Source organism: Gossypium hirsutum, chromosome A12, assembly GCF_007990345.1.
Source record: "Gossypium hirsutum isolate 1008001.06 chromosome A12, Gossypium_hirsutum_v2.1, whole genome shotgun sequence".
Lineage (NCBI taxonomy): Eukaryota > Viridiplantae > Streptophyta > Magnoliopsida > Malvales > Malvaceae > Gossypium > Gossypium hirsutum.
Window position 1 is genome coordinate 6,366,517 of NC_053435.1, and position 18,753 is coordinate 6,385,269.

The following is an 18,753-nucleotide window of genomic DNA, read 5'->3' on the forward strand; positions in this document are numbered from 1 at the left end:
AAGCTTCTGCAATGAAAGTATTTTCCAAAATTAATCACTTTTCCTAAAAATGACTTAATCAAATCGGTTTCCTAGAAATATCCATGACGTTAAGGTGTGGCAATGGCAGTATGCATGTCTAGGATTGGATCCGAAGGGAGCTTGGTACTTAAGCAGTCCGATGGACTCACCACCCCTTTTCCGATTTTCTACCTGGTGCGCAGCTTCCATTCACTTTAACCTATAATGAAATTATCTTTTAAAACACTAAGTAAGTTTTTCTGGATCAACAATATAAAATATTTTGAACGCTTCGATGTGGCATGTCGGATCCGGTCATAACGTCTGGGCCGGGTTTGGGGTGTTACATACAAAGTATTGGGTTAAAAGTTCATGAATCACATAGAATTAGATCGAATACATGAGAGACCCAATTCCTCTCATTCTACATGTGAAAGGTGGCAACCCTAGTATTTTTATCTAGGGTGTGCCTCCCCCCTCTTCTAATTATACTAGGGGAGTGTTTTTCTATTAAATAAATATTATTTGTACTATTATTATTCAACTAAGATTTTCCTATCTCTTCTTATAAATAAATGTTATTCTGCCAGAAATTAGTGGAAATTTATTTTCTTATAATAGATTTTTTTATTCCCAAGCCCACACTCAACACAATTCAGGGTACGAGGATAGTGTTGATGGACGTTCAATTGAAAGCCAGGAATATTTTGGATCCATCTTGCACAAAACATATGTACTTTTCAGTATAATATTTATTACTATAAATATCACAAAATCGACTCAGCTTTGAAAAATTTTAAACTTTCGCTGTAACAGTAAATTGTTTTCACAACCAGATTTTTCAACATGCAGACCATTGCTTTTTTTTTTAAAGCCAAAGTACATTCATGTTGTGTGACACCTCACACTCGATCTGATCGTCGGATCTAAATGAGTGAAGTCACATCACGTTGCCAAAGCAACTTAGACTATTTTAAATAATTTAATCAAAAAATTTAATATTAATTTATAATAATCAAATTCAATTATAGTTATCAGTGTAAACATGATGATTCAATATTATATGATTCTATAAATAAGGTTACAGATTTACGTTCGATCAAAAACAAAGTTAATATTTGAATCCAAACTCTATTCATCAAATTTCAACAAGATGTCTTAAGACAAGGGTCTTTATGTCTCGAGATAGGATATAATTCTTTTTATTACAAATTTTGCTTCGATGATGACATGTTTTAAGATATTGAAATCCATGTCTCAAGACATTGCTTCTCAAGTCTTGAAACTGAGTCTCAAGATAGGCTTCCCCTGTTTCACTATTTTAACTTTGATGTTTAGATGTCTCAAGACAAGGGATTCTTGCCTTAAGACCTAGAAGAACGTAAAAATAGTTTAGCTTTGATGTATCCTGGTCTCAAGAAAAAATCCGCTTTGTCTCGAGACAAGAGACTGGGTTGAAGTTGTCTGAAGACATTAAGACTTTGCATGAACAATTATGTAAATTTTATTATAATGATCTCGAGACATGTTTTTCTTGTCTCGAGACTGAATGACAAAATGACCAAAAATGTCTATTTTCAAGCTTTCCAACCTTAACAAGTTATACCTAAAACATAACTAAACATAACACCTACACAATAACCATCTATTCAACACATGTAATTACAACCAAATATCATCCAAGCATACAATCCAATACATCTAGACAAAACTTATTAACTAACATATTTAAACTTGTACAACCATACATAATTAGCTACTAATCAAAGCTTCAAAATAAACCTTGGAAGTCTTATAGTTCACCTTACCAAGTATACCAAAACATGAGCATATAAATATACAAACAAAATATCATAAGAACTCCAAAATACTTACATAATGACTCTGATAAAGAATGAGTGCGAAAACATGATCATAAGTTTCTCCAAGTTGTAGATTTAACTTAGGGCTCTAGACGTTCGAAAAGAAATTTGGATTTCGACACCACCTGAAATGCAAACGAATCCAAGTCAAATAAAAAAAATTAAAGAAAGAAATTAAAATAATTAACTAAGATGAATAAAATAGAACAATAAAGAAGAAAATAAAGAAGGTAAATGGAAAAGATGGAACGTGACGTGTAGAAGTCTTAAGGAGCCCTGGAAACAAGAAAAATCAACAACCTCCTTCAAACGACTCTTATTTCCCCTCCAAGAAAGAATACTTGGCAAGAAAAAGTTTGAAGATAATCCTCATAATCTGAAAAGATTATTAAAATTCTTCTAAAAGAAAACTTAAGAAAAATTCTTGAAAAGAACAACTCAAAGAGAATTTATTAATTGAAAAGAGAAGTTGTTGAATAATAATGAATTAATTAATTTGCGTACGATGTAAAGGCCTTTATATAGGCTAGCTATATAAATCCAAACAAAACTCTTAAGTATACTAGAACTCTAATTAACCTAAGCAAGAAGTAATTTTAAACTAAACTTTCTTGTTGACAAAAACTCCTAAATAACTTAAAATACTTAATAAATATAAAAAAATTGGAATAAAAAAAAAGTTGACAAATGCAATATTGAGCCCATATTTGATAAAAATTAAGCTTAAAACTCAAACCCACTATGATTTAAACTCGAATTAAAAGCCCGAAACTTGTAATTTCCATCCCCGTCCAAAAATTCTGCTTGCATAGTCTTCACTAAAACGATCATAACTTGAGCTCCCAAACTCAAAGTTGAGTGATTCATAGTGCGTTTCGAAGCTAAGAGATAAATATTCAAACTCTTTGAAGACATATTAACCAAGAAATGTTTGGATCCAATTAATAAAGTTGTCGCAAGTCTGTTAATTCCCCAAACTTAAAAACTGGCAGCTACGGTGAATGAAATTTAATAAATTTCACCCATTTCATACATGTATCATTCCTCAAAACGATTCTTCCTCACATATTGCCTTTGACTGAATCTTGGTTTGATTTGGTTGGACTTTGATCATATTTTTTTGCTTTGAGGTAGTGTAAGCCCATCACATTTATAGGTCTAAAATTGGGCCTTGAGACTTGCATCATTCCTCCTTCATCGAAAAGATTCGTCCTCAAATCTTTAGCTGCATAAAAGAAAAGGGATTAGAACTAATAACAATAAAATGAAAAAAAAATACTTAGCTAAGCTTTCTTGGACGCCAAAACTATCTCCAGGATCAAAGATATTATTTCAATCCTTCAAATTTGCTTTGATCATGGATGTCTCCTTTAAAAACAAGTTATCAACACTAAACAAAGAGATGTTAGGCACATGAGTGTTCAAGAAAAATATAATCTGTAACTTTCTTTGAATATGCATGGTCATCCATAAGAATTCCCAATAATGAGTCAAGAATTTCACATAATTATAAAAATCAAGAATGTTAAGATTATGTAAAAATTCATTGTTAAAGGTCAAGGTAGAAAATTTTGTTGTAAGAGTAAATGTATAAAATGCTTTAATAAACCTATTTAATGCAACAAAATTACAATTTTTAACCTTTACAAATCTAGATAAACCCATAAAATTAATTGAAACTGACAAAGGTTTATTGAAACTTAACCAACGAGAAAACATGTCACAAGGAAATCTAAAATCAGTAGCATACTTATCAAACACATGCAATGTATGCCTGCTTAATTCAATTTCTAATGTTTCCTTACATTTCTTACCTTGAAGCACTTGTGGAGAATTATCAATGTTCAACTTACCTCTTTCATACAAGTAAAATTGTCTATTGATGGTATAATAATATAATGGAAGTCCATCAATGGATCCTTGAAATCCTATAACAAGGAAACACTACAAAACAAATTCGAGTTGTAGTTAGTTAAAACATAACTATTCCTTACTTTTGCATGAATATTTTCTTGTTTTTCATTTTCTTTTCCCATTTGAGAACTCTCCAATTTTACCTCATCTATATTTTCACTCATAAAAAATGGACCATCAAGTAGACATTTATCATTCAAGGTCTCTTTTCCATTTGTCTTTTCAATTTTTTCTTTCCTCTTAACCCTCTCACAATATTTTATCATTTTCAATTGGTCTTGATACACATTTTTGGGCTCCAAAAGGGCTAAAGTGTATTTTTTTAAACGCAAGGGAGTATCAATTAAATTTGCCATAGTGTACCACATCATGATCATATTTTTATGGTCTTCCAAGAAGAAAATGAGTGGCATGCATGGGAACTACATCACACCAAACCTCGTCAGAATAATTTCCCATTTTGAATGCAATTAAGGACTATTCAGCTACCATAACTTCCGAAACTTCGTTAAACTATTGTAAGTGATATGGCTTAGGATGGTTTTGAAAAGGTAAAGATAAAATAACCACTAAAAAACTACTCACCACGTTGGCACAACTACAACTATCAATAATAAGAGAACACAACTTTCCTTGAATCAAGCACCTCGAGTGGAAGATGTTAGTCCTTTGCACTTCATCAGAATCATCCCTTACTTGAATGCTAAGATATTGTCACACTACAAGACAATTGGACTCAAGCAAATTGTCCCCATCAGTAGGAGGTTCCAAAACTCTTGCATACTATGTTTGCGTACCATTATTAGAGGATGAACTAAAAACACTAAAAAAATTAAGCAAACCTCACCTTATGCACTCAGAAAGAAAATTAAATTTCCAATTAGGTAAGAAGTAATCTTGTAAGTTTTTTAAAATTTTTTATATCGATTAATCAGAATGAATTAGAATCAAACTAACAAAGCAAACCTAGTAGCACTAGGAGTCCAAAATCAGCTAGACACCAAAGAGTTGTATTGCACGGAGGAAAGAATGTGCAAAGTACTTTAACCTACTAACACAAGAAAAAAATAAAGTGTTAGAATGCATAAATGAACAATAAAAAGAAAAAAAAAATAAAAACCTAAGGCTAACCGTCAATGAAAATCCCTGAAACCCAAAAACCTAAAAAATAGTGAAGTAACTTGAAAAAATCTATTCGAGGTGTTCCCAATTTCCAAAAATTACGAAATTTAAATTAGAGCCTCCTAAAATAATGTAGATCTGATCTAGAAAGTTTCATCACAGAATTCAACCCAAAGATTTTTTTAAAATTTTTTCGTATTTTTTTATTTTTGTACTTTTTTTATCACTTTTTTTGTGAGAAATATTTTTTATATATTATAAAAGAGTGTTAAGAATCAATATGTAAATTTTCAGATCATTTGAAAAAATTTTACCCACAAAAAATATTTTTTTTGAAAATTTTCTAGGTAAAAAATTTGTTTTGAGATTGTTGGTTGGAAATAAGTTTATAAGAACAAAGAACACTAAAAATGCCAATAAACTAATACCAAATGGTAACAAATTAGATGGAGAAGGATCGTAAGCTTGCCCAAGTTGCAGATTTGACTTAGGGCTTTAGACGTCCAGAAAGAATCTTGGATGTTGACACAACCTGACATACAATCGAATCCAAGTAAGATAAAACAATTAAAATAGATAAATAAGATAAATAAAATAGAATAATAAATCAAAGATATAAACAATAAAGAAGGAAATAAGAAAGATAAATGAAAAGGATAGAATGTAAGGTGTATAAGTCCTAAAGAGCCTTAGAAACAAGAGGAATCCACAATCCCCTTCAAGTGGCTTTAATTTCCCCTCCAAGAAAGAAAAATTGGTAAGAAAAAGTTTGAAAATGATCTCCACAATCTGAAAAGATTGTTAAAAACTCTTGTAAAAGAAAACTCAAAAATAATTTATTAACTCAAAGAAAAGTTGTTGAATAATAATAAATTGATTTTTTTTGTGTACAATGTAAATGTCTTTATATAGGCTAGCAAAATAAATCTAAATAAAACTCTTAGGTATACTAGAACTCTAATTAACCTAAACACGAAGTAGTTTTAAACTAAATTTTTTGTTGACAAAAATTCCTAAATAACTTATTAATTAAATTATTATATTATAAGATTTTTGTTTAATAAATTAATTAGATTAAGACAAATGTATGGTATACAATTAATACAATTTATACATGTGTTAAAATTATATTAGTACAATTGTAAAGTAAATAATTAAATTACTTATTATTTAAGTTAAAGATATTTATTAAATTAAATAATTAAATTATATGATTTTTGTATAATAAACAAATTGAATAATGACAATTGTAATAAGAATATTAGTACATTTGTTATAAAATAATTTGTTTACTTAATATTAAAGTAATAGATAATTAGAATTAAATTATTAATATAAAACAAATAAATTAAATTAAATAAATTAAAGTAAATAGAATAAAACGAAGTAAAGGAAAAAGAAACAAAAGCCAACAAACAGAATAAGAAACAGAGAGCATTCGAAAAAAGGGGAAGAAAAGGGCAAGAAAAGAAAAGGGCAAAATTTGGATTTTAAAGCTTCAAGTTTGTTTGGTAAGCTAAATTTAGTCCTTTTCTCTTAAATTTGATGTTTTAGAAGTCTTAAAACAAGGTTTTGATGAAATTAATTTGATAGTTTGAAAGTTTATAAGCTTTTAAACAAAGTTCATGTTGAAGAAAAAGATGAATTAGGGATTGAATTGAATAAATTTTCAGTTAGAATTAGTAAAAGGATTAAATTGTAAAGTAAGCTATAAGTTTTGTATTAGAGGGATTAAATTAAAAGAAATTTTAAATTAGAGTTATGTTATGAATACTTAATAGTTAGGATGAATATGGAAGAAAAATGAATAGAATTGAAGTATGAAATAAATGAAACAAATAAAAGAGTCAATTAGGATTAAATTTAAAGTTAGGCATAAATTGAGTAGAAATTTAATTAATTATTTAAATTAATGCTGTAATTAATAATGTAAAATGTTATTATTATTTTTATTTTCATAGCTAACAAGGAAAATGAGGCATCGACATCCAAAGGAAAAGAAAAGATCGTTGAGAAGTAAACTCGTATTCCGGGTTTGTATTACTATAACTCAAACTATTTATTAAATGTATATTGAATTTATAGTTATGGAATAATTAAGATAATGTAAGTATTATATTTGAAATTAAATATGAGTATGTGTGAAAATTAATTTGTATATGAATTAAGATAATAGATGTTTGAATTGATTGAGTATTGAAAAATTTTGTGGAAATGAAATTGAAATTGGAAAAGTAAAATAATACCCTATTAACTTGTTGGACTAGATTTGATACAAATGGCATGCCATTGGATTTATGATGTGATGAGGAGATTTGTAGTTTGGTCAAGAAGATATTTCTGTTATTATATACTTCGGTTTATCCGAAGAGGCATTTAATGCCTTATTGGTGTGTTTGGGAGGATATGATATACTGGTGTGTTTGGGAGGCTATATTATACTAGTGTGTTATGGAGGATTTATAATATTTCGGGTGTGTTTGGGCTGGATATTCTGGTGTGTTTGGGTGGAATCCGCGTATCTGTCAGAGTCCGAGCCTTGTTAATAGGGTAAATAATTGAAATGAAATTTTGAAAATGAGATTAATTGTTTTGGCACTATTGAAAAGTATGAGAAAGAATGTATGAGTTAAATTATGAATTGAGTTAGTATGTGAAAAAAAATGAAATATGAATTTAAGAGTTATGAAGTAATATAATTATATATAATTAGTTTAAATGATTATAAAGTTTATGGTTGATGTTTGTAATTTATTAATGTTAAATAGTTTTGATTTATAGTAATACCGCTGAGTATGAAATACTCAGCATACTGTTGTTTCCGTGCGCAGGTCATTAGAGTTTCGGATCCAGTCCAGCATCCAAAACAAACCCGACTCCAACAAGAAGATTTTCTGATGTATTTCTTCCTTTTGTTAAGTGGCATGTACTAGGTAGTTGAATATGAATTATGTATATACATTTAAGTTAAATGATTTTGGTTGTATATAAATGATTATAATGTTTTGGATTATGAATATGATATAAAGTTATGAAATGGTTAATTTGGTATTAAATAATTGAAATGAAATAAAAGTTATTAAATATTATACATATATACTAACATGTTATATGGTTTAGACTAAGGTATTAAATTATTATTTTGATAAAAATTGGATGTATTTGAGTATATCTAATCATTGGTTGGAGTATTGATATTGGGTTGTTTTGGGTTTGCAGTTTACAGGGGGTTTTATGTAAAAAATAAGCAGAAATGCTGTCGAAATTTTTATAAAAAAAATTACGAAAAATTTTCGGAGAATTCGAACAAGTTCCATTTCACTTTTAATTTATGTTTTGGCTTCGAGCGTCTATTATTGGGACTTAACTATTAAATTATACTATGAATGTTATTTTATTTGTGAATTATTTTGTAAGTTGTCTGATATGTCTGGTAATTTCTCGTAACTCTATTCTGACGACGGTTTGGGGTTAAGGGGTTGTACACACATCATCGATACTGGTCTGACCTTGATGGTTCAATCTTGCATGCCACTGCATTTTTTGGCTCGTGCTTTTACTAGTGCTATTTTTCTCATTAACAGGCTTCCTACACCTGTTCTTAAAGGATGATCACCTTTTGAAGTGTTGCATCGCACTCAGCCCAATTACATGTTTTTAAGGGTTTTTGGTTGTAGGTGTTATCCCTATCTTTGACCCTTTAATAATCATAAGCTTGAGTATCGTTCCAAGCCCTGTGTATTTCTTGGCTATAGCTCAGCTCACAAAGGATACAAATGCCTTGATAATACTGGAAAGGTTTTTGTCTCAATACATGTGGTGTTCGATGAAGACTCCTTTCCTTTTGCTACTTCTTCTAGCTTAAGTAGTGGTTCTCGGGCTCACTCTTAGTTTCAACATCAACAGGCTCGAGTTCCTGTTGTCTTTTCTTCCTTACCGCGGTCTGGTGTTGGTGTCTCACCTATGAATGTTTCTTCCCCTCAACCAGAATTGGCAGCAATGTGAGATGCCAGTAGAGTAGTTTCTTTTTCTCTTGCTCTTCCATATTTTGTTCCTATACAACCTACTTCTCTGCATTCTAGATCGCCTGGTGTCAATATAGATGATCTCCTACTGGTGTTTCGTCAACTGCCTTATTCAACTCTCGGTTGGCTTCTAGCAATCCCTTGCTCGTTGAACACTTGCAGCTCCTATTGTTAACACTCATCCTATGCAAACAAGATCCAAGAATGGGATCTTCAAACCTAAATTGTTTTTAGCTAAGCTAGGAGTTCCTGAACCTGTCACGATTGAGCAGGCTTTTACCCATAAAGACTGGAAACTGGAAGCTCAGTAGGAGTATGATGCGTTGCTGAAAAATAAAACTTGGGATTTAGTTCCCTTACCTGTCAACAGGAGGGCTGTAGGCTGCAAATGGATATTCAAAGTTAAAAGACACTCAGATGGCATCATTGCTCGCTACAAAGGTAGATTGGTTGTCAAGGGGTACCTGCAGGAAGCTGGTATTGATTATCAAGAAACTTTCAGCCCTGTTGTAAAACCTACTACAATTCGTGTAGTCTTATCCTTGGCTGTGAAGTTTGGTTGGTCACTAAGGCAAGTTGACATTAACCATGCCTTCTTCAACGAGGATTTATCGGAAGAGATTTATATGTGCAGCCTCCAGGTTTTGAGCAGAAGATTGGTGATCAAACCTTGGTATGTCGCCTAAAGAAAGCTTTGTATGGCCTTAAGCAGGCTCCTCGAGCTTGGTTCTCAAAGCTAAGGGATTTTTTACTTGCTTCTTGGTTTGTTTTAACTAAATCTGATGGCTCTCTTTTTGTTCGAAAGACCGAGGGTGTGCTCCTGTATGTACTTGTCTACGTAGATGACATTCATTGTCATTGGAAATCATCAAGGTAGTATTGATGCCTTTGTCGCCACCTTGGATACTAAGTTCTCTCTGAAGGATTTGGGCTCTCTCAACTACTTCCTTGGTATTGAAGTTCTTCCCACCACTAATAGCTTGTTTTTGAGCCAACGCAAATATATCCTTGAGCTTCTACGCAGGGCTCGCATGGATCAAGCAAAAGGTTCTCCTACACCCATGGCTTCTTCAACTAATTTATCTCAATATGTTGGCAGTGCAATTGAGAATGAGCCTGAGTATAGGAGTATTATGGGGGCTCTGCAGTATGTAGTCATTACAAGACCGGACATTACTTTTGCTGTAAATAGAGTTTGTCAGTTTATGCACAAACCTCTTGATCAACATTTCAAAGTTGTGAAACGCATCCTGCGCTATCTCCAGAACACTGTTGATTATGGTCTTCATTTCACTACAACTGTCACCTTGGATCTTGTTGGCTATTCGGATGCAAATTGGGGGTCTGATGTGGATGACAGACAATTTACAACAGGATTCTGTGTATTTCTTGGAGGCAATCCTATTGCCTGAGGGTCTAAGAAGTAGCAAATTGTTTCCAGATCAATTGCAGAAGCAGAATATAGAGGGCTTGCTCATACAATCACTAAGATAGTCTGGCTTGAATCACTTTTAGCTGAATTACATGTTTCTCTGAATAGGAAGGCTACTGTCTGGTGCGATAATTCTGGAGCTGTTGCTGTCTCAGCTACTCCAATATTACATTCAAAGTTTAAGCATGTCGAGTTGGATCTATTTTTCGTTAGGGAGAAAGTTGCTGCAGGAACATTAACTGTTGGACATGTTCCAGCGCAAGAGCAGGTAGCAAACATCTTTACGAAGCCTTTGTCAGCTCCTCTTTTTACAAAGTTTCAATTGTGTCTTAAGATAGTTGCAAAATGTGAGCAAACAATAGAGATTAAGGAGATGGAGGCATGTTAAGGAATAAAACAGTTGTGGCAGTTAACAGTTTAAAACAGTTAGTAGTTAGTAGTAATAGTTTTGGTAGTTAAGGTTGTTGTAACTAGTCTTGGCAGCTTGTGTATATATACCAGAGTTTGATATCTGGTTTAATATCAATTAAAGATTATTTTTTAGTCAACATGAGTAGTTTTCATGAATCTCAACAATTGACAACGCATTTGTTCATCGTGTCATTGGGCAACTCTTTACAACACTTCAATTAAAAATTTTAAGTAAAGAATATGGAAGAAGAACAAAGAAAGGCATGGAAAAGGGGCATTCATATCAAATCCTCAAGAAACAGGTTGTAAAGCAAAAATATCAAGAAAAAGGGGCAGTGTTCCAAGTTTTCCAAACTTCCGTCGTAGCCCAATCAACCCTCTGATAATGTCGATATTCCTTCCTAAGCTATACATATCAAACAGTGAATTTTGATTTGAATGGATGTGGATATGAATCATTCGAATGCCCATTGGTTCTCCCTCCTAACCATCTCTTCTGCCTCGAGGGTGTAATCGTTCTTGATGTTGAAGGTACCACGAATCTCCTCAGTTGTCTTCCCCTTCATCATGTTGGCAACAGTTTTGCATGTCAAGTCCATCAAGCTATTTATATTCATAAAGTCGGCCGCCTGCAACCAAACCCCATTCTCATGATATTAGAATACAACCAAGATTCGAGAACAAGAAGATGGCAGACGCAGAATCTTAAATTGGAAAAGGGAACTAACCAAGATGAGGTCGAAGAGGGTGCTTTGGTCAACCTTGACAAAAAGAGCATCCCAGCGCTTGAGTTTGTTACTGTAGAAGCTTTCCTTGCCAGCGGCGGTATCCGAATCTACGTGCTTCTCGCAGTACCGGATAACCATGGATAAAATGTCGCCGGTGACGTTAGGGATAGGGATGAAGTCGCCGGTGCAACCTGTTTCGTACAAGTGTTTGATCGTCTGAGACTGGAATGCAACCGCTTCCTCCACCTCGAAAGTCCGCCCGTCGGAGCTGCTCAAAGTTACCTTCTTCGAAGTTGATTCCATTGTTTTCTTCTACGATTCTCCCACCACAAACCGTATCTTCAAGAATTAGAGTAACAAGACCAGAATAACCTTCTTCTAAACTTTGGAACAATATATAGCATGTTGTACTGTGCATAAGAGTCGTTACGTAACAGAAAAGGGTGAATTTTCCTCACAAGTACATATATCTATAATAAGATCAAATTAATCCTTTTATCATTAAATTAAATTCATATACTATAAAAAAAATTTAAACAAATGTTAACTTTCTAAGAGAGTTAACATTACTGTTTAAAAATGTCATTATAGTTTAATTTTGAAATTTTTTTATGGTTATGTAAATAAATAAAATAATTTTCATATAGGTTTAAGGATATAAAAAGCCTTTAAACTTTAAAAAAAATTTTAAGTCATTTTTTTTTCACTTAATTGGGTAGAGGTGAGCGTTCATTCGAATCGAATTGAATGAAAAATTTTTAAATTAACCGAGTTGACAAATTCTATTTTTTCATCCTAACTCAATTTGAAATTTTCTTCAATTGAGTCGAGTGAGATAGAATTCAAATCGAATTGAATTGAATATATTTGTTCGAGTTAAATTTAAAAAAAATGACTTTAGGTCCTTGTAACTACTATCACCCACCGTAATTCAATTTGCCTACCGTAATCAAATTTTTTATTAACTTTTATCTCTTTATAATTTATTTATTAATCTTTTATATACGTGTTAGCTTCTTTGCTTACTTAATTGCTTTAATTATCTTCTGATTTTTGTTACTATGTATTTTGAAATTAAAAAATATGTTAAATATAAAAAAATGTGATTTTTTTAATAAAAGTTATCTTAAAGATAAAATATGAAATTGATACCAACATAAAAATTTTAACACCAATGTTTTATGGCATCATCAATAATCAATTTTAACAAAAAATTATAAAGATTTAATACGATTAAACAATTCAATAATATAAATAGTACAAAATGTGAGATTTAATTTAATAATATAAATAGTAGATATAAATAAAATTATTACTATTTAAATTTAGAGAATTTTTTTCGAATGATTTTTTATTTGGGGGTAATGGATGAAAAATAAAAGTTTAGAGGGAAAATAAAAAGTTTTGAGAGTTGGGGAGTAAAATTTTGGAGGAAAGTAAATGTGGGGAAAATATTTTTTAAAAAAAAAATTTTGGGGGGAGGGGGGGAATGGGTTTGGGGTAGATGAGAGTGGAAATGGAGGGGGAGTAAAAGTTTTGGGAGGAAAGTGGGAGGGAGTAAAAGTATTGGGAGAAAGTAAAAAGGTGTGAGGGTTTGGGTTAAAAATATAAAATATTATAGTTTGATATTCAGTTTATTTGAATTCGAAATTCAAAAAAAATTCGAGTTGACTCGATTAACTCGATTTGTTTAACTTGAAACTTGATTTTTTTTCAATTTTTTCAAATCGAATAGAGTTTTGCTTACTCTTACAATTGGATACTTGAACTTTTAAAATGTATCAAAAAGCCCTCAAACTTTTAAGAAAACAATTAAGCCCTTATTTTTCTTTCTTTTTTTTTTTACAATCAATTGGGTATTTGAACTGTCAAAGTCCATTAAGAAGACCCTTTAACCATTAATTTTAACAGTTGACCATAAAGTTAATTGTCCCTAATTTTTTCAATTAAAAACACCATGTGTCACAACCACGGGGCGACACATGGCAAAAAACGATAAAAAAATAATTATTATTCTATTAAAATAGAAAAAATAGAAAAATCATAAAAATAATAAAAAAATTGTAACTTTTTATAAAAATCGTAAATTTTTTTTAAAAATATATATAAAAATAAAGAGAAAAAATTACAAAGTCGTAAGAAAATTATAAAAAATATAAAGAAATAAAAATTCACAAAAAATTATCGTACTAAAAGAAACATTTTATAATTTTTATATAACTTTTATTTATTTTTATTTTTATCATTTTTCACCATATGTCACGTTATGTTGCAACATATGATGGCTTTAACTGAAAAAAATGTGATTGTTAACTTTTAACAGTCAACGGTTAAAGGGACTTTTTTATGCATTATATATATATTTTTAATTTTTAATAATATTTTAATATTTTAATATTAAAATTTAATAATTTTTATAAGTTCTATTTTTTTATAATTTTTTTTGTCACATGTCACATTCTAGTTGTGACACGGGATGACTTTAATTGAAAAAATTAGGGTCAATTAACTTTAACGATCAAAAGGCATTTTTTATGCATTTTGACAATTCAAGTACCTAATTGAGTGGGAAAAGAAGCAGGGACTTAATTACTTTTTTTGAAAAAGTTTGAGAGCTTTTTACACCCTTAAGCCTTTCATATGATTTTTTAACAATAAATGTAGAAAGCAACGGTGTTGTTTAATATTTTTGAGGGCCTTCTTTAAATTTCTATTGGGGTTGGAGAATTAGGGGTGAGTAAAATTCGATTCGATTCGAAAAAATCGAAAAAAAAATGAATTTTGAGTTAATCAAATCGAGTTATTTGAACTATTCAAGTCAACTCAAATAAATAATTCGAGTTCCAATCAAGTTGAATTTTACAATTTGAATAACTCGAATAATTCGAATAACGTATTGGTGTAAATACCCTTTTGGCCCATGTCAAGTTTGAAAATGAACAAATTGGTCTCTCTCAACAAAAGATACAAAAAAAATCATAATAAATTTCAAAATTCAAAATATTTATAAAAATTTCATATTTTAAATTTTAAGGAATTATAAAAATTTCAAAAAAAATTAAAATATATAAAGAAAGTTTAAAAAATTTTAAAAATTTCTAGAATAATAATTTTGAGAACCTAAATAAGTTAATTAATGATTCAAGCTTATCATACTAAAGTATTTTTTTATTTTGCTTTGAAAAAGTTTTCAAATATATATGGTTTCAAATTTATGTGCTTTAACATAGTATTAGATATACTGTAACAAGATTTTAATTTGACATATTTAATTTTTTAATTCAACTCGAAAAATTCACTCGATTCGATTCAACTTAACTCGAATTTTATTTAACTCAACTCGATTTGAAAAAGTTTCAAATCGAGTTAGGATGATAAAATAAGACTCGTCAACTAGATTATCTCGAAATTTTTTCACTCAATTCGATTGAATGCTCACCCCTATGAAGAATAGTGAAGCTCTTTTTTATCATGAGATTTATGCCCAATTGGAACTCAAACTTTTGTTTGATAGCATGAAATCGAGAATAAAATATTAATAGGCTTAATATAACATTTGGTACCTAAACTTGACACTTTTTCTTATTGGCATAATATCAAATTTAGCTATCAACATTTCTATCGTTTGTTAATTTGACATTTATTCTTTTTTTTAACAAAAATGTTGATCAAAACAATATTTTTTTAATGATGTTGTCACGGTTATTTGTATAGCAGTCCATGTATATGTCATATTGATATCACACTATTTGGCTTATACGCCTTGTTAATAAATAATTTAAAATTTATAAAAATATACAAAAATAAAAAATAAAAAGAATATAAAAAAGTTCATAAAAGTTCCAAAAAATTGCAAAGTACATGTGAATTACCATGTGGGTTGCAATGTTTAAAATTTTAACATTTTAGTCATTATTTTTATTAAAATAATAATTAGACTCTTTTTAATAAATTGATGGTCAAATTAGACTTTTTTTAAATAGGTGGAGAGCCAAATATAGTTCAAAAAAGAATAAGAGCCAAATCACCAAAAGGTGTAAATATTGAGGGCTAAATTTGACATTATGCCCTCCTAATTTGGTATCTAAACTTTTTTTTTCAATTCGATACCCAAGCTTTTTTTGTCCAATTTGGTATCAGAACTTATAAAATATTATACAAATTACCCCAAAACACTACCAGTGTTAGTTCTTTATGAGGAGACATAAATAATCAATGTCTGGCCAACATGTGGCAAATGACATGAAATTTAACGGCAAGAATTATTATATTTATTTGACATGAAATTATGCTAAACAATATGCTCAAGTTTTACTTTTTATTGAGTTGAAATTACTTTAATTGCTAATGGTAGGAATGATTTAACAGGGACCACACACTTAAAGCATGTCATATTCTTCACAAAATCCTTAATTCCACAAAAATATTGCTAGTATGCGAGGAAATTCATATTCATTGTAGTAGCCCAAAATTGACCGGGCTGAAAATAGAATAAAAAATTAAATAAATAAGTATTTATTTATTTAAAATGTCCATTTAAAAGTCTAATTACAAAGCCCAAGTGTTTTTGGTTCAATACAGAAGCACTACCCGTGTACCTGGTTACACCCAAATACACCCGTAGCCCAAACTTAAACCAAACCTATCACAACAGACCCAAACAGACCCACCTAATACTAATAAACCCGAAGGCCCAAATAGCAGGGGCCCAAGTGACTTTCAGATAGAGTTAGAAACCCTAGCTCTCTTTCTCCTCGCGCCGCAAAGGATTCTGGATGCTTCAAGCGCCTCAAACGTCATGCCCAATTAGCGCCCTTTCGTTTCACGAAACTCTAGAACTTTCGGGGAGCGTCTATTAGCCTCACGTCAAGGCTCCATCAACGCCACGACTTTCTCCTTGACCTCAGTTACTAGGTATCGCGCCACCATCGGTGAGCGAATAACGCTGAGATCATCGCCTTCATCAGCGCGCTACACCTCAGCCTTGTCTCACCACCGAGATCCTCGCGCTCACTTGCAAACAAGGGAAAGAAATCGCGACAGACAAGGAACAAATATGGAAAGAAACAGAGCAAAAGCGAAACGAACATAGAAAGAAATCGAAGATTTCTTTCCCCAAAATGTAAATATTTGCAGAAAAGGCTATAAAAACCCTTTTTCTAATCTGTAAAGACTACGGTTTTTTTTAATAAATAAAAAATATATAAAAAAAGCAATCAAGGAGTAAACTGAAGAACAGAGGTGATATTTTATTTTTTTTTGTTTTTCGATATTTATTATCTTTTGATACAGCATATAGCAAAAATACATTTTAAAAACAGTAAAAAGGGTTACCTTTTGATTCGCTGCAAAAAGAGTAGAGCTTTGAAAACCCTAACCGCTGAACACAGTGGCTCAGATGGTGGTGCGTGAGGCGCGTGAGGCTGAAGGCGGTGGTGCTCTGGGACGAGCCAGGATGGCCCTAGGCCGGAGCTCTGAGAGAGTTTTAGATTTCTCTTTCTGTTTTTTTTATGAGTGTTTGAAAAATGAAAATTTTAAGCTTTTGTTTTACTTTTATAACATCGGTAAAACGACACCGTTTTAGCTTAATTCGATAAGCTTAAAAACGATGTCGTTTCGAAGCATTAGGATCCGCATGTTGACCCGATTACCCGGGGAGGATTCGCGTGTTTTTGTAAATGGGTTAATTGCTCAAATAGTCCTCTCGCAATTTTAATATTTATAATTTCATTTTATTTATTTTTGATTTAGCTCTAATGTTTTAATTTTGTTTCAATTTAGTCCCAACGGAAACCGCTCTAAGGCATATAACGACACGATGCCGTTTAGGGACAAGGGAAAATTTCCCGATGAATCCCTAGGGTTTTAGTGGCCCTTTCAATTAGGTCCGATCTCGTTTTTTATTAAATTAGCCACTGATTTTTATTTTCATTTAATTTTAGTCCCTTTATCCCTTTTAAAATTATTTATAACTTATTTATTTTAAATTGTATACATATGATTTTATGTATTATATTTTATATTATTATTTACTTATATTTTATTATATTATATTACTTCATATTTTTATCATATTAATATATATTTTAACATATATCATTACTCATTATTTATTATATTATATTTTCATCACATAATATTTATATATATTTATATTATTTTATATTTTAACAATATATTATTTCATATTATTATTATCTAATATATATTTTTTCATGTATATTATTATTCACATTATTATTTTCATATTAAATTGATATTAAATATTTTATTAATTATTTCCTTTATATTTTTTAAAACCTATGTATATTTTTATCCAAAACTATAAAATTAGTATTTTATATATTATTATACTATTTCAAAATTCATTATTAATTACTATGTTTTCATGTATTATTAAATATGTTTATTATCTTATACATAGTACAATATCATAGTATTTATATTTTATTATTTTATTATAATCCTAAAACTAAAGTTATTATGTGTACTATATTAGCATTACATTGCCAAAAATTTGATTTTAATTTACACATTTTAAAAATTACTCACTTTATTTATATTTTAATATATATACACAACCCTTTTTTTTATATATTATGTCAATATATTAAATGTTGGTCTCATAATTAAATGTTGAGTGTTGGGCATATTATTATTATTTTATATATATGTGTCAAATTGTATATCATGCATCATTTTTTTAATATGCTTAAATATGGGTTAAATTACATGTTTATGTGTTTTTATCTATTCTTCTCAAATATATATATTGTTTTTTATGTATATTTTACTTATTTAAAATTTGCCATGTTTTATTTCTTATATATATGTTGGTTAATGTATGAGATTTATGCTATTGTGCTTTTATTTACCTATTATTATAACATGTTATCTCGTATATGCTCCTTCATACATCGATTTTAAAAACAAGACCCTAAAGGTTTCAAAAAAAAAATAAAGGAAATGCTTGGTGTTTGGAAGTTTCGAGAAAAGTAGTGCCCTAACTTACTGGGTTGCAACTTTCCTCGTTGAGTTCAAATAATCAAGCACCCTTCTAAGTTTTTAAGGTTTTCAAAATGCAAGCAACTGTCTTGGAATTTCAAAGCGTTGTGTCCTAACTTACCGGATATGACGTTTCGTTGTTTCGAGATAGGGATTTCCAAAAGGACTAACTTTGTGTCAAATGTCTTAAAAATATTGTGTCCTAACTTATTGGATGTAATATTTTGATTCATTTGATACAAGTGAAGCTTAAT

The 18,753-nt window shown here is 30.3% G+C and overlaps 1 protein-coding gene across 1 annotated transcript; it reads right to left on the reverse strand.

The window, feature by feature from the left end:
- Positions 1-10,934: 10,934 nt before the first annotated feature.
- On the reverse strand, positions 10,935-11,921 carry LOC107939536 (SKP1-like protein 1B). The gene is made up of 2 exons (XM_016872882.2): positions 11,495-11,921; positions 10,935-11,395 (listed from the first exon to the last, which is right to left on the reverse strand). The coding sequence occupies exons 1-2, from the start codon at positions 11,795-11,797 to the stop codon at positions 11,222-11,224; spliced, it is 477 nt and encodes a 158-aa protein (XP_016728371.1). The 5' UTR covers positions 11,798-11,921; the 3' UTR covers positions 10,935-11,221.
- Between the last annotated feature and the right edge of the window lie 6,832 nt (positions 11,922-18,753).